This window comes from Aspergillus affinis, assembly GCF_023601865.1.
Source record: "Aspergillus affinis strain CMG 70 chromosome Unknown NODE_73_length_178438_cov_86_647956, whole genome shotgun sequence".
Taxonomy (NCBI): Eukaryota; Fungi; Ascomycota; class Eurotiomycetes; order Eurotiales; family Aspergillaceae; genus Aspergillus; species Aspergillus affinis.
The window spans coordinates 1-21,393 of record NW_026515854.1 but is presented as its reverse complement, the minus strand read 5'-3'; the positions used below and the strand labels follow the sequence as shown (position 1 = coordinate 21,393).

The following is a 21,393-nucleotide window of genomic DNA, read 5'->3' as shown; positions in this document are numbered from 1 at the left end:
AGAAGAACACTTCGGTGATACCAACAACTTTAGATCATCATACTGGAAGAGAAACGAGGATCACATAATAGATGCTATCGCTATTGAAAAGAACACAACCAGACAGATCGAGCAGACAATAATAAAGAATTCACGGTAGAAGATACTAGAACAGAACAAAACAGAACGAACGGATGCCTGCGAGTAGCAATCAATCAATGGATAAAGAAGTAGGATCCTCAGCCAATCGAATCCTGAACGCCACAACAAGTAAAGGTAAGCAAGGAGGTAGGTAAAGCTAGGTAAGTCCTTATTCGTATTCGAATCAAGTACAGTTATTGCAAGGGTCGTCCGTTTTCATCCCGTCGAGGCTGGAAATTAAGCTATACGATATTAGTCCGTGCAATGGAGCAACCATACCGATTGGTCCCTAGGGAAGACGTACCTGATTCCCGTTGTACAACTGGCTGTCATCCCGCTCGTCACGCTGGTCGTGTAATGTCCGGATATTAAGCCCCCCGGACCCGGTTGGGCGCGGTCTCGCTGCGCCTGTCGGGGTCGAAGTCCCGGGCTGAGCAGATCCGGTCGACGGCGCCGTCTGAGGTGCTGGTGTTGGCTGGCCGTAGCCAAGCAAGGATCCGACGAGGCCTGTGGCGGTCCCGACAACAGATGACACAAGCCCGTAGGCGGACGAGACGGCGCGGACAGGGAGACTAGCCCCGGAGGTTGAATACGCTTCCGTGTATGTGTTGATCGGAACCATGACGAGATTCGCTGTCGAGCCAAGACCCAGTTCCGCGAGCGTTTGCTCCTCTTCGGCGATGGTGAGGGTTCGGTTTGGGAGAGGGGTGAGGATGTGTTTGAGGTTGTAGGGGCGTTTCTCCTCCAGCTGGCTGTCGACCCAGGGGCGTACGTCTCCGCGAATGGTCTGCGAAGGAGTGAAGCTTGAGCGCACGGAACTTCCGTCGAAGAGTCGGACTTGGAGACGGTACTGTCGTGGGGGCGTTGGCTGGGGTTTAGGTGCGGGCTCTTGCTCCGTCTCTGGCTTTGGGGGAGGAGAGGTTGGCATGTCGACGCTTAGGCTTTGTGAGGATGTTGTGGGTTTGTCATGCTTCTTGACAGTGATCTTGGGAGCGGGTGCAGATTCCTTCTTCTGGGGTAGAGGTACAGGTTTCTTTGTCCTTTTTGTCGAAGGTGATTGAGACGGCTCTTGTTTCTGCGTCTTGTTTCCCGCCGTTGCCTCGTCTCCCTTCTGCTGGGGCGATTTTGGTGACTCGACGGGTTGAGGCCGAGGTGCCGCTGACACCGGAGCAGGAGAGACAGGCGCCGATGTAGATGCCGTCATCGGTTCGGATTCAGGAACCGGCGCAGCCGTATGTGTCGTTGCCGCAGAACTACTCTGTCCTATCGACTGCGCCGGCGCCGGCGCCTGAGGCTGAGCATCCTCAATCGCAACCCTCAACCGCCCCTGAAAGCCCTCTTTCTCTATATCCGGAATGATATACTCTCGCAGGGTTCCATGCCTACGCAGAACGTCAGTCAACAACCCCCTAACTTAAACCGTATCCAACCCATCCATCCCCAAGATCGCGGGTATCGATGATGACATACTTGATGACCACGACAGCGGGAAACTTCGTAACGGGGCAGAAAGAAGTCAAGAAGCCCGCTTCCTGACTATCCTTTGTGAGTTGCAACAGGACAGATTTCGATTCGAGGAGTTGCAGGAACTGTAGATAATGAACATGTTGGCGGAGGTTCCAGGCTGATCAAGAGGATTGTTTGATTACCTCGCTATCCGTGAAATAGTCATTCTCCCACGTTGAGCTCGTCTCGCTGTCATCTATCGAATGAGATTGTCAGCCCGTGTCTGCGTATGATAACAAGTAGGTCCAGCAATGCCAAACGGAGAAGGGTGGAGCTGGGCTGGCGGCTGGCGCATAGGCACAGCTCCAGCTAATACGAAGGCAAATGGGAAGAGAAAATACCTCGAACAAAGCAAACCACGGCTTTCGCCTGGCCAACAGCCTCAGCAATACCCTCCTGCAAACTTCCAGAATAAAACATGATGGCGATGGACTCGGGAAGGCCGGATGGGAAGTAGATACGGTGACAGACAGGAAAGCTGGGGTCGGAGGGATCGGGGAAAGCATGGAACCCGCCGATCACGAGAGCCCCTCGGGAATCCGTCCGACCAAAGATTTCCGTTGCCGTCGCTGCGTCACCTCCCCAGGACTTACCTATCACCAACAACCGCGACTTCCTGCCCATGAACTGATTGCAATTGCCTGGAACGAAACATCCCCGATTTCGATACCGACATAGCCCATGAGGTCCGTATTTGAGGTCCTCCAACGGACCGCAACGACGGCCTGGAAGCAGCCCCCGATCGCCTCCGCCCTCCGCGGTCCTCGCGCGACGTTCAAGCTCGACTCGATCTGCGCGAGATGTCGGCGCCAGCAAGTTCGATTTAACAGCCAGGGGCGGCAATTGGGCGATGATCCGCGCTGGTTATCGGTGGTGGATAATCCGGCGCAGATTGTGCGGACGGGGAATAAGCATGGACCGGGGTTGATTATCTTAGGTATTTACGTCCTTCTCTGTCTCTCTTCTCTTTTTGTTCTATCGATTGAAAGGGGAAGATGTGGGTGGATATATAAGAACGGGTATTGACATTTGATCCTCTCTAGCTTTGATCCCGATCATTTCCTTCGCCCTCGGAACCTGGCAGATCCAGCGTCTAGACTGGAAGACCAAAATCATCGCCAAATATGAAGACCGTCTCGTGAAAGCGCCGCTTCCGCTGCCACCACAGATCGATCCCGAAGCTATCTCGGAGTTTGATTATCGGAGAGTCTACGCTACAGGTCGCCTGCGACACGACCAGGAGATGCTGATCGGGCCGCGCATGAGGGAAGGCGAGGATGGATACATTGTGGTGACGCCGTTGGAGCGCGGCGAGGGACAAAGCACCGTGCTGGTCAACCGGGGCTGGATCTCCAAGAAGATGAAGAATCAAAAGGATCGGGCCGGCGGGCTGCCTCAGGAGGAGGTGGTCGTGGAGGGGTTGCTCCGCGAGCCGTGGCAGAAGAATATGTTTACGCCGGAGAATAAGCCGGAGAAGGGAGAGTTCTACTTTCCGGATGTGGAGCAGATGGCGGAATTGACTGGCAGTCAGCCGGTGTGGATTGAACAGACGATGGGTGAGTCTAAGCTAAGCTATATGCATATTCTATGTGACGTGCGGTGTGTACTGACGTGAATGAACCTGACAGTTCAGGATATGGTGGAATTCTATGATCGGACGGCCAAGGGTATTCCTATCGGTCGTGCGGCGGAGGTGAACCTGAGAAACAACCACAGCCAGTACATCTTCACATGGTGGGTTCTTCAGAACGCTAGTACTCTAGCAACCCCTGACTGACTCTCGCAGGTACGGTCTGTCTCTGGCAACGTCGATCATGCTGGGAATGATTATCCGGAAGAGACCCAACGAGGCCGCACGTCGGGTGCGCGCAAACCGGAACTGGTAAACTCCTTTTCTCAGATTCGTGGTCGTTGCGGGCGTTCGGGTTCGTTAGCTAGGAAAGATTCTGTATAACATGTATATTTCACGGCGGCATCGACAGCCTCATGTCTTGCAAGAGCTCCTTGGGTAGATGCTTTTGTGCCAGCGAGAACATAGTAGTCGCATTGTTCGTATGACGTTGTCTAGAATGATCAGCTTTGGTCCGACAAGATACGATAGGGAAAGACTCAAATCTCACCTTCTGATGAGAGCGGCTACATCACTTTCGTCGATCGTCTTCCGTCCCGCATGTTTTGAGTAGGCAGCCAGATCTTCGCTCACTTGCTCGAAGTACCACGAAGAGGCCTGCTCGATTGCCGCCAAGGTGGCCTTGTTGATCTTGGTTTTGGACCCAGCCCGTGCCGGCGCAAACCGTGTAGCCAGCTTCTTGATGACTCCGGCGGGCATGTTGGGAACGGGGATGCCATGGCGGGAGAGCTTCTTCTGCTTGGAGCCCTGAATGATCGTGTCTTCTTCACGCAGTCCTCCCCCAACCACCCCGGGGCTTTCACTCATCGGTGCCGGGGACCAGCGAGGCGAGGGATTCGCGTCCATGCCGAAGTCAGCAAGAGGCTCGTTGCCATCATCACTGTCCGACGGAAATCCTGTATCTTCCGGTAAACCCACGGCCGGAAGCTCGAACCCGTCGTCATCGTTCATGGCCGGATCCGGATCCAAGTCAACCGGGACGGGCGACGGGAAGTTAAAGTCGAGGTTGAACTTTCCCAGGTCTTCCGTCTCTCCGCTATAGGTGCACATTAGCTTGGGTTTATACAAAGACCAAGATTGTAGACTTACCCCCTATCAAAAGCCCCTTGGCTGATGACCGTCTCGTCAGGGTTTTCATCGTCATCCGCAATCCCCGTATCATCGCCATCCTCATCTTCGCTCTCCAACCCAGCCTCGCCGAAGTTCTCACTCAGCCGAGACCCACCAAAACTCATCATCGATAGTCGACCTTTATCATGAGCCCGACGCGGATACTCAACCGTGATATCTTCCTCCTCGAACGCCAGCGAAAGCCTCGGCGGACGCGGCGGGGGGCTGGCATCATCTTCACCGTCCTCCTCCGCTGCATCTTCTAACGGCAAAGAAAGACGCGGCCGTTCCACCTCCGGCTCGTTATCTAGCTCCTCGATCTCATCGATCTCCGGCTCCGGCACCGGCTCCGGTACATGCGGTGATGATTGAATAGGCTGAGATACAGGCGCCAGAGCTAATTAATGGTTAGCGATAACCATTATTCCACATACCTGCAGGAAGAATGCAATAGCATAAGGAGAAAATGCTGAGATGATAAACTCACCCCGTCCCAGATTCCGCAAAATATCAAACGTCGTCTCTCGCTGCACCTTCACGCTCTTGCGTCGATCCCGGGCCGGCGTGTTCGCCGCCCGGCGCTGCATCGCACGCAGTCCATGCGGTGTTGACGGAGCCCCTGCGCCTCTGTTTCGCGGCGTCCGACGCGACACGGAGCGATTGCCTGAGGGAGTTGTCGATGTCGCGAGACGGCTGGGGGTGATGGGGTTACGGGAGTGGAGGGGTAGACGTTGAAGCTGATTTATCCCACGTTAGCAATTGACATGTACCCAAAGGGCAAATTATATCGAAGAATATCCAGGGGGAGGGGGAGGCGGGTACATACCCCCGTTAGCGTGGTGTCTCTGTCTCCGACGGGGGTGGATTCCGCGGCGGGCGACCCGCGACTGCGCGGGTTGGGGGTTGTAGACATTGACAATTGTGTCTATTCAGGTATCAAATGACTGAGTACGCATGTGCACCAGACTAGAGATAATACAATCAAACAATCAGGACCAATAAATTGGACGGAGGGAATGGCACTCTCCCGACGATAGTTGAAGGAGAGACGAAGCGGGCGCGTCGGGGAAGTTGAGCGGCGGTGGATCACGCACCGCACCCGGGACCCTCTTATCGATAAGGATCCGCTGACTCAGCATAAAAAGTTGTCACGGCGAAGACTCCGAGTCCGATGCGACGAATGCGACAAGCTCTCATTTCCTGTCCCTCGCAGTTTGTGTTCCCTATATCCCATTGATCGTGATATATCCGATCTCCGAAACTATGTCTGCAGAGCCAACCACCCCCAACCCCTCCGGCCTCGCCGCCAAGGTCGACAAGAAGCGCAAGCGCCAGGCCGAGGACTCTTCCTCGAAGGAGAACAAGGCGGAGTCTGCGCCCACTGAGAAAGCCGATGGACCGAGCAAGAAGAAGCCTAAGAATGACAAGAAGAAGGGCAAAGGAAAGGGCAAGAAAGACAACAAGTCCAAGAGCGATGACCAAGAGACCGACAAGCCCAAGCCCAAGCCTAACCCCAATTCGAAGGAAACCGAGGTGAAGGGCAGCGTGGACGAGGCCATTGGCAAAATGGATGGCCGGCTACTGGCGGACCATTTCATTCAGAAGGCCAAGAGACATAATAAGGAGCTTACGGCGGTGGAGTTGAGCGATCTGAGTGTTCCGGGTATGTTATTCATTCGTTTGCCTCAGAGAATATAGCTAGATGGGACCTATGCTAATTCAGACATTAGATACCGCATTCCTGGATACGTCTTCGTTTGGCGGAGCTCGAGAGCTCAGTCAATTACCCGCCTTTATCAAGGCATTCAACCCGACCAAGGGCTCGGATCCGTCCAAAGCATCGGAGGAGAAGGGCACGCCGCACACCCTGGTGATTTCGTCAGCGGCACTTCGAGCTGCTGATGTAGTGAGGTATGCTCTACTATATCCTGCACAGAAAAGTCTCAAACAATTGAATAACTAAACGGTTTATCCAGAGCTCTTCGCACATTCCAAACCAAAGAATCGCCCATTGGCAAGCTCTTCGCCAAACACATCAAGCTTGAAGAAGCCAAGCAGTTTCTTCAGCGTGCTCGGTATGATGTCCACCCCAACAACCGACACATCTATAGTGCATCTAGCTAACCGTACCGAACAGAGTGGCCATCGGCGCCGGTACCCCAGCCCGTATATCCGACCTAATCGATTCCGGTACCACCCCCCTCAACCCTTACTCTCTCAGTATCAACCCAACTAACCAAGCAAAAGGATCTTTGAAACTCGACGAGCTCAAAACCATCATCATCGACGGATCCTACGTGGACCAAAAACAGCGCGGTATCTTCGACATGAAGGAGACCCATCTGCCTCTGCTGCAATTACTCACGAAACCTGAGCTGCGGGAACGGTACGGTGCCAAGCAGAAGGGGATCCAGCTGCTGGTGTTCTGATTGCATTCTTATTTTTATGTTAGAGTAAAAGTTTTTGTATTGGCGTTGGGAGGTTCGTAGCTATTATAGTACCCATATACATACGTACTTGATTTTCTCGCCAGGTCGAAGGCTTTCCCTTTCCGTTTTAGTGCTCACCCCTCGCCGCTTTTTGCTCACTGAGTAGACTTGAGCACGCCCTGAGCAGCCTGAGGCAATCACTAAACACGAGATAAACGGAAAACTGAGTGCCCTAAATGAGTAATCTCAATAAACTGTATCCTAACTAGCGATCTTTCCTTTGCCCGTTTTTTCATTCTAAGTTCACTTTTGTTTGTTACATTCTCTGAAAAACTCAGCACTGCCATCACAAAATAACGAATCAGAGAAGCTATTTTTTCTTCTGATACCTACGGCCTTTTTTTCAGGAGGAAATGCTGTACTATTGCGTTACATCAATATAGTTAACATTTGTCCGGGTTTTTCCTGTCGAAAGACAGTACAAGCTTAGATATTTATAAGAGCGGCCCTAGATATCCTAAAAGTCAAGAAATTCTCGGAATACCAATTAGTATTAGTCTATTATAGATATTCTCTGGATTTGGATCCTGATTACTTATGCGGTAGAATGACATGCCAATGTTCCCCTATTAAAATGTATAATACTGAAGATTTATAATACTGATTAAAAGAATAAAATTCAAAGAATAGGACGTTGTGTTGATTTTCTGTAGGTATCCTGATCTGATATCTATAGTATAAAGTTATAACAGATTCATTCTAATCGAATTAAATTCCATATATAGGGCCCTATTCTTTTCTGTCTAAGCAATCTGTAGATATTGCTGGCATAATAATCTATATGTAGTACATGTGTCAGTAGATGTTATACCAAAAATTCGCACGGAAAGCACTGAATGTTATTATAGCTTACATATGGTACTATAGAGGAATCGTAGATCTTAGAAAACCCAAACTGGCTCTTGGGATCCTTGTTAGTCTCTAGAACCTCGAACTCCCTGAACAGAACTTACTGATTTGTAAACAAAACCTCTGAAATAGAAAGATAATGCATTGAGACTATTTAAACTCGCAAAGGGCACTCTAATCTAGCATTCTCGATCAGTCCCTCTCAAATGAAAAGTTCCAGTTACTTTCAAAATTTTTATCAATGGCCTGTCGGAAGAGAAATCTTTTGGAATATGTTAGAATATAATTAGCAGTTCGATATACTTTACTGTACTTGATTATCGCTTCTAGTGCCAGTTCCGGGCCTTTATTTTAGACAAACCTTTAGTGTTTATTGCGTATGGTGTAACGAACGGCTACGCAAACGATAGGGAATCGCAAGAATGTAGGATAGGCATTTAACGAAGAAACTAAGCTAGGTTGTGAAGCTATTCAGGAGCTGATCACGATATGTGTGGGACAGCTCTGACGCTAGTCCCGATCAGATAGTTAGGTCATAGGGCATCGCGAAGGGACGTCTTCGGAGGCAGGTCACGGTTCGTGACATATGGTAAGTGTATTCGGTATAAACGCAGTAAATCTTTATTTTGTTTGTTTCATTCATTCTTACAGAATTTATAGACGGTACGGGAGAATGCCCGGTATATCCGTGGCTCCAAGTTGGGAGCTGTATTCTGAATCAAAAAGGTTACTTTAACAGATACCTGTGACCGCTTATATCATTATAACCCTAATTAGTTGGTAGCTTGCCTGAATTAATGCGCTGACGTGTTATATCTAACGGCAATATTCAGGTATCTACTATCGCTATATCGGTTTTCTAGATCTTACATGTACCACTTCACTAGGGCCAACTTTGAGCCTCGGAAAGGCTAATGAAAACATTTGTGCCTGGATTCGTTTCCTAGCCATTCCTTTGCCCGGCGGCTGCAAAAACTTAGCTGATGTTGCTGCGCTATGCTATATAGCTCTGTTAGCGTTCCGTTGATAAGAGCTATTACGCTTTTTCTCTTCCCTGAATGGTACTTGCTATCTAGCTGCGTTCGTGGTATAACTATAGTAAGCTTGCAAATGAGACAGGCACCACTTGTCTATATATAATCATTCGCTTATTCTCGTTATGAAAGTAAGCTAGGAAAGCAATAGACGCACCATCTTTCTATGGAACTACTAACTTACGGAGTATGGTATTAATGAATACGACCCTGGAAGCCTTAATAGTTTGGCGGCATTATATTTATATTAGTTGCAGGAAAAAAGTGGCAATACGTTGCATTCAATTGTTTTAGCGCTACGCCATACTATTCGGCTCGCAACGAAAATTTGCCCCGGAGCTAGTTCAGGAAATATGCCCATTTAAAGCCAATAAACATCCTTATAGCCAGAATGCCAAGATGCTAAGCCTAGAAGCTAAGATCGATTACCCACTTGATTAGAAAAATAAGAAGCGTGATCTTAAAAGTAAAACTATCTCTCCGTTACGTGCCTTATTTGTCTGTTCTTACTGCCCTGCTAATTTCCAATAATTTGTCCATGAAAGCTACAATGGAAGAAATGAAACAGGACCCAAATCTTAACCAATATGGTCCTATATCCTTGTCTATATCTCGCCCGAGCCCTGGCCGTCCAGAACAAAACCCAATTCGACAATGCTGCACCGGCATTCTCAGATTCGTTACGCGCTGGACCATTTTTGTGCATCCAATTAAGTAATTTTATCGATACAGAGATCCCAAAGTTACCTGTATTAATTGCTAACGATTAGATTTGTGCTCTCTTCTCTCGCCTTGAGCATATTTTACTACCATTTATGCAGTTACCTTTCTCTGCATCAGAAATGCTGGAATATTTCGTTTTACTGGTTTTGTGGGATTGTTTTCTTGGTCAACTTTGTCGGTTATGCAGTTAAGGATTTTAGGGTCTGGTATGCTCGTCAGGTGAGGGTCACACAGGGAGGCGAGAGTAGCTAGGAAACGATATATTTGACCTTAGCGAGGGGTTTGGCTGAGCAGCGAAACGATGTAATTTCTATTTTGCTGTCTGTACTCTAAATGTATATGCCTTACGTTTTATATTTTTTCCCTCTGTATTTTGTTTTATTAGTTTGCTCTTCTTTTATATCCTATGCTGATAAAGAAATTTAACTTCACTGAAAGTAATGATTCTTTAGCATACTTCGGAGGAAAGACTCGGTTTTGACTTGAAAGAGCAGTTAGCTGTTAAACTATATATATCCTACATATTGTTAAGTCGTTAACCACCAGTAAAGAAATTAGAATACAGTCGAAAACAGTTGGCATATCAGATCATTCCACTTTACTAGAAACCCTAAACATTTCCACCCACAACGACCTCTTAACCCAAAAATCTCAAATCATCTGGTCATCCCACCGCTCAAAATTAACCAAGGACAAATCAAACCGAAATAACAGTCTTACAGTAACCATGCGCATTTCCGCCCATGCCAGGTTTTTCCCTAGACAATTCTTCGGCCCAAACGAAAACGGCTGAAAAGTATCCCGACAGTCAGTCTTATACTCAATCGGCCTCCCGAATAACTATCGCTCAGGAACAAAGTTATCCGGACGAAAGAAATTACAGGGGTCACGATATGTCGAGAAATGGTTGACCCCGACGGAAGTACCTGGCGGAAAGAATCGGCCATCAATGAAGACGCCCGCACAAGGAACTACACGAGGAAGGGTAATCGCGACTGGGAGATGCATGCGGAAGACTTCAGTAAAGACGGCATTAAAATACGAAAGGTAATTAACAGTACTCATTCCAATCTGGCCCTTATCCTCAAACCTGCTTCGAATCTCTGCCACAAGAATCCGATATATGCGCGGATGAATGCAAATGTAAAACACGAATACGGCAAGCGCGGTAGCTGTAGCCTCTGACCTGGCAATACTGAACGAGAACGCGTTCACGTTGATTTCGTCGCGAGTCATGCCTTTATCGCCCTGCATGGCTGCAAGAATATAATTTAGGAAATCCTTGCGATTTATACGGCGCTCGATGCGTCTGGTAACGGTATCTACTACTCGGCTGATATTTCGGGCGCACGCACCGGAAACGGGTCGCGGCATGAAGAAACGATATAGCCAGGTGAAATTGTAGTACTTGAGCATTTGGAATAAAATGAGCTCTTTGGATATCGCGGGCAGCGAAGAGACGAACGTATCTGGTATGCCAGTTTCCGTGCACCTGCAGGGTTTGCCGAAGGAGAGGTCCCGGATTACGTCGTATGCTGTATAGCCTTAATGGACCTGGGGCTGGTTGGGTTGGCATGGAGTGAACGTACCAAAATAGGTAAACCATGCGGAGAGATTGATAGATTCTATATCTGCGAGACTTGAGAAATGCGCCATCAGCCGATTCATATAGCCTTCAATGATGTCGCTCTGCTCGCGGAAGGCCTTCTCGGAGAACGCGTACGAGAGGAGACGTCATTGTCTGGTATAGGTGGCTCGATCGGCTGTCAGTATATCTGAAGACAATTAAATCAGTCCTATAGTACTGCGCAGAAAAGAGAAAGAAGCTTACTTGGCGCACCGGTAGGTATTAGCAGAGAGAATATCGGGTCTTTGGATATCTCATCAAAGCGTGAGCCGTAGATAGCCTTCCAGGCAGCGGCAGTCGTGAATGACAATTCATTCGGGATAACTCGAATAGTCTGACTATATTGCCGGTACAAGTGAAGAAGCCTCTGGTTCAGGGTCCCGTGGAACTGGTACCAGTACCAGGGAAGACGACTAGCTGCCCAGAAGGCCGGACCGGGATACCCTCGCAGCGGGTAGAGGTATATGTTGTAGAGTCCTTAGAGCAGTAGAGCGCATGGCTGGAAGGTTAGCTACGTCTGACAAAGAGAAAGACACGTACTGTAGCGACAATGACTAGAGTCCACGGACAGAGGTCCATCTGGGCGATCTGCATATTGAGTGGATGGTAATTCCCCGGTAGCAAAAGGAAAGATATCGGCATAGGAGGATGTAGGGTTTAGAGCGCCGCGTGCTCGGAATCCGAGCCCCGAGTAAAATCAGACAACCACGAAAGATGGCAGATAAGGGCAGAATTGAGACAGACAGAGCTTGATTACCTTATCCAGACATGCGATTCAATATGGTCACAAATCCAGAAGTCCATGTACTAATCATTGGCGCCGGAATTACTGATCTAATTCTGGCACAATCACTCAGAAAGGTACGTTTCTCTGACATGGCGAGCCATACTAAGAAGCAATAGGCCGGAATCCGCTACTCCATCTTCGAGAAAGAAATCGCCCTGAACTATCGCAGCAATGAGTGGACCATGGCCATCCACTGGGCCCTGGATCGTCTGCAGGCCTTGCTCCCTGAGGAGGGGTATCGAGCTCTGAATGAGGTCTCCTGCAACCCTGCCATTCCCATCGACGCAGGCGGGCGATATCCAGTTATTCATGGAGAGACCGGGAGCATTCTGGCCGCCGTTCTCTACGAAAAAGAGCTGAGAGTTCCGCGCAGTAGAATGCGCGCACTATACGCAGAGGGCATACTAGTTCAATACGGGAAGAAATTGATCGACGTTGCATTTGCCGAGAGAGGTGGCATGATGGCCTTCTTTGAAGACGGCACAATAGAATCCGGAACGATTTTTATAGGCGCGGATGGACCTCGGTCGACGGTGCGCGAGTTCGCCATGAAAAGTGTAAAAAAGGCGGCCGTAAGCAGATTCCCTATCTTCTATACCAATATGACGGCATCTTTCGACGCCGATAAAGCACAGTTCTTACGGAAGCGGTTTCCGACGAGCTATTTAGCGTTAAGCGACCGGTCGTTTCACGCTTTTCAGTCTAGTATATCTCTTCGTGGCTTTTTGGCAATCGTCTAATGCAAGTAGTCTCGAGCATTCCCGATGGGCCGGATAGCCCTGCCTCGTAGGTCTTCCATTTCGCCATAGCCTGGTTTACCGATGTAGACGAACCGTCGTCCTACGCGGAAAGACTACATCTAATCCGTTAGAGAGCCCAGACTTTAGCCGAGCCTGCTCGGTCCGCATTCACTTGGCTTCCGGATGATACGCGAGCCAATAAAGCGGATATCAGTTTCTGGGTCAGCCAGCCGTGGGATAACAGAGATGGGAGAATAACGCTGGTTAGGGATGCGGCGCATCCAATGCCTCCTTGTAAGTCTCCCCATTGACCAGGCGTGCCAACCTGACAATGTAGACCGCGGACAGGGCTTGAATCACTGTATCTGTGACGTGTCGAATCTTTTAGAAGGTCTACAGAATGTAGTTGATGGCAAGTCGGTCTTCAGCCATGTGATCACCGCCTATGAGAAAGAAATGGTCCCACGGGGTAGGGAGGAGGTCACTTGCTCGGTTGAGAACGGGTACATGCTACATGATTGGAAGAAAGTGCGAGAGAGCGCGGTATTTACGAAAGGTTTCAAACCAATGGATGGACATGATTCTGGAAGACATGAGGGGACGCAGCCGGGGGATGCTACTGATGCTTAGATATAATGTAGCTTAGGAATACCTGTTGTATCTCATGTTTCATGCACATCAAGCCTGGATATTATTCGGTTTCTAGTAATATCTTTTAATGTTGTTCAACAGTAGAACGGAATTAGAACTCAGTAGATAACGATATAAGCACAATCACGGCTAAAAGAGAGCATGCGCTGAAAGATTCCATATAATCTCTGTGACGGTCTACAAAGGAGCTTGATATAAGACAAGTTTGTTTATGACTCGTAGTCAAGGAATTTTCCCATGGAGAGGAAAGGCTATCTAGGAGGGAGGATCTAGAGCCTCTATATACTGCCCGAGGCTTTGCCTCAGGCAGGAATGCCTGCAGAGCATCCAGGAAGGTTCCCGGATGCCTACCGGAGGGTCCCTCGATCCTATACTAACTAACCAGAACGTTCCTCCGGAACGTTCCTCCGCACCGGTAAACTCCCTGATTTCAGGAGGTCACAAGAATCTCATGACTGTCTCTCCACTCGTAGCCTACTTTTGCCCGCCACTCCCATCACAGAAATGACGAATAAACGTTAATCATGTTATGACCCCTCCAGAGGGATGAAATGCGATTACCCCTTCATTTTCCCCGTTCGGAAAATCCTGCGATGATCGCACATCACTGACTGGGTAAGTATCTACATGGGCGACACATAGTTCACAGGAACAACCCTGGGTATCGTAAGAGTAGGACCAGAAATCTTTAGAGCACAAAGTGAAACTAACGTTACCTATAATATCACTGTTCCGCTACAGTATGTTGACTAGATGGGGAAATGCCACTTAAAGTTGATTTTTATTGCTCGTTTCACTTTCGCATTCAGGAATATCAATTGGCAATAGAGAGAGGGCTGAGAAATAAACATGCTGTGCAGTGGTTAACTGGTACTCCTAATTAGGCTTGACAACTATAGCGTATACAAGGGAGCATTGAGTCTATCAGCATGAACTTCATATCAGAAGCTCTATTGGGCATTTGACCAGTCTTTCATTAGGGACAAGATAGTGAGTGGCCTGGAAACCTCTCGGGAATACGCAGCCTGCCAACCAATATGAACTACATGTATTGGAATAAGTGACATGTATGGAACGCCGAATATTGTGCAGGGTCTACTGACATTAAATCATACCTAGTCAGATATGTATAGATCTTAGGAAACTATAATTAGTTCTTGAGATAATTACCAGGAAGAGTGCTCACTGCTCATTGGCTGCAACTTTTTACCTCAGATATTGCGTGTTAGAGGCTAATATCCTTTTGACTATTTAAACGTAGAGATGTCTCTCCCACTGAGCCACAGCACCCTCCCCAGCCAGCCCCAGATATAATTGAGGATTTTGATAAAAAAGGGTTTAGTTCTGAAGACAAAAATCGGACGGCCTAATTAGATATCATTTCGCCCATCTACTCTAAAAATGCTCAATTTCAACGCATTGTTTTACAAGAACCACATAACTAATTAAGATTTTAACGAGACGGAGAAAATTACTGGTATCTATTGTACTAGCAATCAAATAACTATCTTCATAGGACACGGTGGTGTTGTTAGGTTATGTCGGTTTTCCCTCATGGTGTGTCGAGGAGGGGGGCGAAGCCGTGGACGAGATGGCGGGTGGTGTAAATGCCTGCGTGTAGGGCTTACTCTGTTGTGGTTATTTTGTGGCGGGGTACGGTTGTGTCAGAGGGGTTTATGGGCTTGCCGATGACGAGGTTGCCTAGGTGGTAGAGGGAGGTTTTGGTTGCTGTTATGGTCGTGGGTTGAATTGCGAGGTGCGATTGCCTGAACGATGAGAAGATGAAAGAACCGCAGGAGAACAAACAGTAAGGCTCTCAGGGCATTTTGTCTGAGGGTTAATTAATTTCAAATCGGCGAAAAGTGAGGAACAAAGGGATTAGATGAAGTTGGTTTGATGGCATCTCGGAGCAAAATGGACGCGTCCGTCCATCTCCCACAGCATATCTCCAGTCGCACAACCAATTACCGCGCCACCTCCTCGTAAACTTAGGGCAACAGTATATAATGCATACTGGCATCTACTTCTAAAGAGGCGTCAAACACAACTTCCCCTGCGGTGGCGACCACGATGCAGTCATATCATCCGAAACCACATTCACCCCGTCCGCAACGCCAACTGCCGCAGCCTTAATTAATGTGAGTATTAACAGCTTCATTTCTATTTTACCGAAGCGGTCAGTAAATTCCGTTACTGTCAAGGCCTACTTTACCCCTCCGTACGCAGTATATGTAAGATCACATACCTGCAACAGCCAGAAACCTCCCCGGACACGCCCACTTTCCCATTCCAAATACAAGGAACCCGGGACCCGTCGTAACGGCAGACCGCTTCCCACCGAACCAGCGATCAGCCCGGAATTCGTTGGGGAGCTCGCCGTTGTAGCTGGCGGAGAGATTGGAGAAGCGGACGCCAGGAAGGACGAGTTTGCCTTTTGGGATGATATACTGTCCCACCTGCACGTCCCTCGTCGTCATTCGGACTACGGAGAGGATGTCGCCTTTCATGCGGAGGACTTCGCGGACGAAGGAGTCGAGGTATGTGGATGGGTTGAGGATGTAGTTGATTGTTGCGTTTAAGTTATTCTTGTCATCTGAATCTGGGTTAAGATGTGGATGTGGGTCTAGGTTGATAGTCCGCAACGCCTCCGCGCGGATTTGCGCCTGGCTTTCAGGTTGCATTGCGAGGCCGTAGAGCATCCAGACCATTATTGCTCCGCTGGGGTTATTAAGAAGTCAGCGCTATTTGTTCATAATAATCAGTAGAGGTGGCGTACGTCTGATGGATCGCTGCAAAGAACATGCCAATTATGAGGATGATGATTCGGATCCGGGACCTGAATGATAGTGACAAATCACCGTTTTGGCTCTGGATTTGCTGGTGGACTAACCCGGAGAGGACGGTCCTTTTGTGTATCTAAGCGAAAGATTAGCCATATTCTTGCTCTGCGACGGGCGCAGAAATGCTTGCGTGGTAAGCGTGATGGTACATACATTCTTCTTATCCGGACGCTCCTGTAGCAGAGCAGACATCTCTCTCCACAGGTGAACGCCCAGCGTACTGCCAAACCCGAGTCCAATTCGAAACACGGCAACTTTAAACCTACATCAGAGTATGAACCCTGGTTAGCTAGACGCATAGTCAACTGCTGCGCAGATCTCAAGTTTGACTAGCTAGGTGTACGTACGAGACAACAACCCGCCAGAGCGCAGGACAAAGCCTCGCAAGGAACGGTGGCTCATTTACCAGACCCGTTAACTCAGCAATCGCCTCAACGGTGTTCATGACGGCTTCGTGGTTTGCATCGCTGAGGAACTCCTGTTCTCCCCCCAGGCCTTAGCTTGACACCCGGTTCGGTATAGATCGATAGATTTGGCAGAGTGCGCCGAGATCTCTTGTGTGGGGTGTACGTACCTCCCCAAGCATCACCGTAATTGCCGCATTGCATACTAATCGTCTAGTTATGGGCACTGGGTCTACCGGGGTGCCAGGCCCAGCGGAGATGAGGTTCTTTGCGTTTGCTTGGAACATTGGAGTTACTTCATACATGAGTAGATTTAGTTTGACAACCCATGCACAGATCTGGCCAGGGAGCCCGGGAGGGTAGGTAGGACTCACTCTTCCGCAAAACAGCCGGCAGGTCCCTGCTCATGAGCTGGGAAGTCGTCGTAGCAAGATCACGGAATACGCTCTCGCCGCAAATCATCGGGAGGAGGTAGAGGTTGAGGAGCTTCAAGTAAAAAGATAAATAGAGTGAGCTAAAGTACGGCGTAAATTTGAGGAAATGGGGTTGGGAGGTATGGTATGTACGTATGTAAGTCCCGCCTCGAAACTGAATGATGAACTTTCTTTCACGATCCGTTCGGTGTATTCGTTCGATGTTATATATTCTGTCTAGATATATTTTAGTCTTAAACCGTCTAAGGAGTAGGATAGGCGACAAGGCATGCATACCCTCCCCGCTCTAGTCGTGGCAATGACTCCCCCGTGGATCTCAAGACCATGCCGATACGCCTCCCATGGATCTTTTCGCATTTGCTCGTCCTATGACATGTCAGTCACTAGATTAAAGTCTCGTTCTTATCCAGGTGCTCACTGTGAATGCGACAAACTTTGGGAGTGCCGATTTGGGAATCTTATCGGTTAAGGTTAGCGGCTTCGGGAGCAGTTTTAGGGTGAGGACCCTCGTACAGTGGATGACTTGGAGCGACGGATATAAAATAGTCCCCCCGTGATAAACGAGATTAAAGCGAACAGCTGAAGGGTCGCGCTCATTCCGTAGCTGGGCAGGAAACCCGTTCCCATGTAGAGCGCCATCTCGCCGAACAGAGGTTGTCTGCAGAAAAAAATGAAGGGCAGTGGGTTATACGCCTCAAAATCTGCAAATCCAATTTCCCACAAACAATCGGACAAGCGATTCATACGCAAGCAACACTGACGCCCAGAGGAGATAAGGATATATATCACTTCTCATTACATCTTCGGCCGAACCACGGTGAGTATCTGCTTCTAAATAGAAACCCACTGGAAAAAGAAGAAACAAAATTTGAGTTCGATCTACGCGGCTATCAGCAAAGTTGCATAGTCCACATTCATTTTCCCGTTCATTGTACGATGGATCGTCCTACAAACTCCTTACTTCGTACGGCTAGGAGTCACCCCGCTAGTGTGTTCGACACCTTATTTTTAGCATATCAACTAGCACTATTGTTATTTAAGTTTGTTATTTACGTGACAGGATTTCTGTCATACATATATGACCGTCAGGAATGACTTTGCCTTGTCAGGATTGTCCTAATCCTATTCGTCATTTACCAGTGCTAGTTTCAACTGTCCCAAGAGTCGGGAACGCGAGATGATCTGCGGAAGACCTGCGGATGATCTGCGGATGATCTGCATGACCGGGTTGCCAGCTCACCTCACCTTAGTTTCTTTTTTTAGGGAGGGGCGAGTGACAGGTATGCTGGTTGCAGTCCCAAGTTACTCCGATCAGTCTAAGGGTGAACGAAAATGTCCTGGTCCGTCATGATATATATGCACCAACCACTAAATTACTTAGCTAGATCCCCAAGTGTTAGTTACGAACAGCCATTGCGGATAAGACATGCTCATCGTAGTTTGGGGTCTCCTGCCAGGACTGGCCTGGCTCCTCTACACACGACTCGTGTATCATCGAAAAAAACAGTTCGCTGCCTTCCCACAACTCCCACCAAGCCTTGTATGGGGTCATTTAAAAGCCCTTCACGAATTTGTGCTCCGTGGCAAGCGGGATAGACACATCGGTACGTTCCAATTTCGTCAGGAAATCCCCAGGGACTTATGCACACTCAGGAAGGCAGGGTAAAATTAACAAAGAATCAGACTCTGTTTTCAGTGATATCAACAAAGAGCTGAATCACCCGCCACTATTCCTGCTCGACACTCGCCCGGTACAATCGCCTGCTCTCTGCGTCGTCTGCCGGCACGACATCGCAGATCAGGTCGCGGGGGTATCCGCAAAATTTCCGTTCAGTACACCCAAGGCACCAGGCGCATCCCATGTTCTCCGGCCGTTGTTGGGTGCCACATCGATTGTTTCAGTCGAGGTACGTTGGCTACATGAGTAACCATGATCAGCGCGCCCGAACAGGTCTGGTTCGAGAAGTAATAAACAAATCGAATGCAAATTATAGTAGCTGATCTTATTCCTGTATGAATCTCCAGAGCAAACAATGGAAAACCCTCCGGCAGCGCTTCAACCCCGGGTTCTCGCACCGACACCTCGTGAGCCTCCTCCCGCGGATTCTGGGAAAGGTAGAGCAATTCCATCGCGCGTTGGATGGGTATGCGGTCTCTGGGGAGGAGTTTGCATTCGGTGATTTGTGCGTTAGTCTTACTCTTGATGTTATTGGTATTTGATTCTTTTTCTCTTTCCCCACCTTCTATGCTAGATCGACAGACAGGAGCTGATATTAGTCTAGGGGCGGTAACAATGGACGCGGACCTCCACGCACAGTCCAATCCAGACACACAAAGCGAAATCGTCAAAGCCTTCCGCGGGCTTATTCGTTCCTACCGCAGCGACGAGTATCACACCTGGGAGCTCTCGCGACTAACACGTTCGCACCGACGAGAGAGATTGTCCCGGAAGCTGGATACCTTATTAAAAGAGCATATCCAGCGAACATTCGCGGCCCAGCAGCAGACCCGCAAGATACCGACCTCGCCAGCTTCGTCGCGGAGTATCCTCGGCCTGAGCTTGCATGGCCTTGATAAATTAGACAACAACCTCCTCCAACAAACCAGCGACCAGCTTAAGACATTCCTCTTCGCAGGACACGATACAACGAGTACGGTGCTGCAGTGGGCCATCTACGAGCTGAGCCGCACACCACGGGCGCTTAGAGCTATCCGGGATGAGCTCAATAGTATCTTCGGGACCGAGTCTGATTCCGTGCATGAAAAGCTCCTTTCAGCCCACAGCGAGGAACTCATACGTAAAATGGTCTACACGTCGGCTGTAATCCGGGAGACGCTCCGCCTCTACCCGCCCTCGGGCACCGCGCGGTATACGCCCCCCGGCACGGGATTCTGCGTGCAGATGGACGACGGACAGAGCGTATGTCTCGACGGGCTAGTCATATATAATTGCGAAACAATCATCCATCGGGACTCGGCCGTTTACGGTCCCAGCAGCAACATATTTACCCCCGAGCGCTGGCTCGAAGGGACCGGGAACTCAACCTCGATCCCGGCGACTGCATGGCGCCCCTTCGAGCGCGGCCCGCGAAGCTGCATTGGGCAGGAACTCGCCAACCTGCAGATCCGGGTTATCCTTGCGTGTGTGGTGCGACGGTATGAGCTTTTCAAGGTGGGGCTTGGTGAGGTCGTGCGTGGTGAGGATAGGGAGGGTGTTTTGGGTGAACATGGACAGTTTAAGGTTAAGAGTGAGGTGTTTAATGTGAGTTACCTATCATGGTATTCAGGTTCTAAGAGGGATTTTCAACGACCTTGGAACGCTAATTCTTTGTTCGGGATAGATTATGCAGGTTACAGCGAAGCCGGTGGATGGGATGAGGATGACGGTTGCGTTTGCTAGGGATGGTTTAGTGTAAATGTGTTATGGTCAAAGTCTCCCGGTATAAGGCGTGGCCTATTCTTAACGAGTCTCTACAGCCCAGGGAGGTATCCAACAGGCTGGTATAAATTGGATGTTCGAAATATATATCAGGTAGAGTTGCCCACAGTGCTGGGCAAGCGGTGCATAATCTTGCCAATAATTTAGAAACACTAGGATACCAATAACGCAACATATTCATTACCGAGGTTGATTGCTTGTTTAAGGCCTCGAAATAATAAATTATAAACCGACAACGGACTCGCTGTCCCTGTACTGAAGTAGGGTTTCCTGGAATGGAGCTTGGAAACTACCTGACTCCTCGGCACTTGGCCGAATAGTTTCCCGACCGCTAGATCAAACCTTTATGGACTATAGGGTTATTGGGTATAAATAGGCGCTTTCTCATTGTAGCCTAGCTTGTTTGAACCCTCTCTTTTCTAGTCACATGGCCACTAACAGGGTTCACGACTGTCAGGAAATCACGCTGAGCGCGGGATGCAACCAATAGATCTGACTTACCTTACGAAGAGGTGAGATGACGACTGGTCACAGCATCATGATGGAGAAGGTTAATCCGCACGACATAGCGAACATAACGAACATAGCGGACATAGCGGACATAGCGGAAGCGATATGTTCGATATGTTTGGATCTAGTATTTGTGACGGTCTACAAAGGAGCTTGGTAAAAGACAAGTTTGTTTATGACTCGTAGTCAAGGAATTTTCCCATGGGGAAGAAAGGCTATCTAGAAGGGAGGATGTAGGGGCTCTATATACTGCCCGAGGCTCTGCCTCAGGCAGGAAGGCCTGCAGAGCATCCAGGAAGGTTCCTGGATGCCTACCGGAGGGTCCCTAGATCCTATACTAACTAACCGGAATGTTCCTCTGGAACGTTCCTCCACACCGGGAAGTTCCCTAACTTCAGGAGGTCACAGAAACTACCCTACGCGAGCGAATCAATGGTATACAACCACGATCGGAGACACGCGCCAATAGTCATAAATTAACAGTAATCGAAGAAGAAACT

The 21,393-nt window shown here is 49.0% G+C and overlaps 8 protein-coding genes across 8 annotated transcripts; 4 read left to right on the top strand and 4 right to left on the bottom strand.

The window, feature by feature from the left end:
- Window positions 1–314: 314 nt before the first annotated feature.
- KD926_009876 (UBX domain protein) lies at window positions 315–2,250 on the bottom strand (the record flags this gene model as incomplete). Its single annotated transcript, XM_053102367.1, has 5 exons — window positions 315–362; window positions 425–1,502; window positions 1,591–1,709; window positions 1,770–1,822; window positions 1,968–2,250. The coding sequence occupies 5 exons, from the start codon at window positions 2,248–2,250 to the stop codon at window positions 315–317; spliced, it is 1,581 nt and encodes a 526-aa protein (XP_052954108.1).
- A 57-nt stretch (window positions 2,251–2,307) lies between these two features.
- On the top strand, window positions 2,308–3,512 carry KD926_009875 (cytochrome oxidase assembly protein SHY1; the record flags this gene model as incomplete). Its single annotated transcript, XM_053102366.1, has 4 exons — window positions 2,308–2,563; window positions 2,670–3,182; window positions 3,255–3,360; window positions 3,413–3,512. 4 exons carry the CDS (start codon window positions 2,308–2,310, stop codon window positions 3,510–3,512), a joined length of 975 nt encoding a protein of 324 aa, XP_052954107.1.
- A 78-nt stretch (window positions 3,513–3,590) lies between these two features.
- Window positions 3,591–5,279, bottom strand: KD926_009874 (uncharacterized protein; the record flags this gene model as incomplete). The annotated part of the gene is made up of 5 exons (XM_053102365.1): window positions 3,591–3,690; window positions 3,747–4,292; window positions 4,346–4,763; window positions 4,854–5,103; window positions 5,193–5,279. 5 exons carry the CDS (start codon window positions 5,277–5,279, stop codon window positions 3,591–3,593), a joined length of 1,401 nt encoding a protein of 466 aa, XP_052954106.1.
- Window positions 5,280–5,629: 350 nt separating this feature from the next.
- KD926_009873 (uncharacterized protein) lies at window positions 5,630–6,795 on the top strand (the record flags this gene model as incomplete). Its single annotated transcript, XM_053102364.1, has 4 exons — window positions 5,630–6,029; window positions 6,097–6,277; window positions 6,343–6,441; window positions 6,504–6,795. The coding sequence occupies 4 exons, from the start codon at window positions 5,630–5,632 to the stop codon at window positions 6,793–6,795; spliced, it is 972 nt and encodes a 323-aa protein (XP_052954105.1).
- A 3,506-nt stretch (window positions 6,796–10,301) lies between these two features.
- KD926_009872 (benzoate 4-monooxygenase cytochrome P450) lies at window positions 10,302–11,682 on the bottom strand (the record flags this gene model as incomplete). The annotated part of the gene is made up of 3 exons (XM_053102363.1): window positions 10,302–10,930; window positions 11,293–11,565; window positions 11,625–11,682. The coding sequence occupies 3 exons, from the start codon at window positions 11,680–11,682 to the stop codon at window positions 10,302–10,304; spliced, it is 960 nt and encodes a 319-aa protein (XP_052954104.1).
- Window positions 11,683–11,856: 174 nt separating this feature from the next.
- KD926_009871 (FAD-dependent oxidoreductase) lies at window positions 11,857–13,245 on the top strand (the record flags this gene model as incomplete). Its single annotated transcript, XM_053102361.1, has 4 exons — window positions 11,857–11,949; window positions 11,992–12,447; window positions 12,747–12,909; window positions 12,953–13,245. The coding sequence occupies 4 exons, from the start codon at window positions 11,857–11,859 to the stop codon at window positions 13,243–13,245; spliced, it is 1,005 nt and encodes a 334-aa protein (XP_052954103.1).
- A 2,047-nt stretch (window positions 13,246–15,292) lies between these two features.
- On the bottom strand, window positions 15,293–17,583 carry KD926_009870 (cytochrome P450; the record flags this gene model as incomplete). The annotated part of the gene is made up of 10 exons (XM_053102360.1): window positions 15,293–15,426; window positions 15,512–15,984; window positions 16,043–16,182; window positions 16,260–16,368; window positions 16,454–16,584; window positions 16,681–16,805; window positions 16,885–16,996; window positions 17,221–17,310; window positions 17,363–17,401; window positions 17,458–17,583. The coding sequence occupies 10 exons, from the start codon at window positions 17,581–17,583 to the stop codon at window positions 15,293–15,295; spliced, it is 1,479 nt and encodes a 492-aa protein (XP_052954102.1).
- Window positions 17,584–18,370: 787 nt separating this feature from the next.
- Window positions 18,371–20,360, top strand: KD926_009869 (cytochrome P450; the record flags this gene model as incomplete). The annotated part of the gene is made up of 5 exons (XM_053102359.1): window positions 18,371–18,548; window positions 18,598–18,851; window positions 18,970–19,156; window positions 19,227–20,206; window positions 20,286–20,360. The coding sequence occupies 5 exons, from the start codon at window positions 18,371–18,373 to the stop codon at window positions 20,358–20,360; spliced, it is 1,674 nt and encodes a 557-aa protein (XP_052954101.1).
- Between the last annotated feature and the right edge of the window lie 1,033 nt (window positions 20,361–21,393).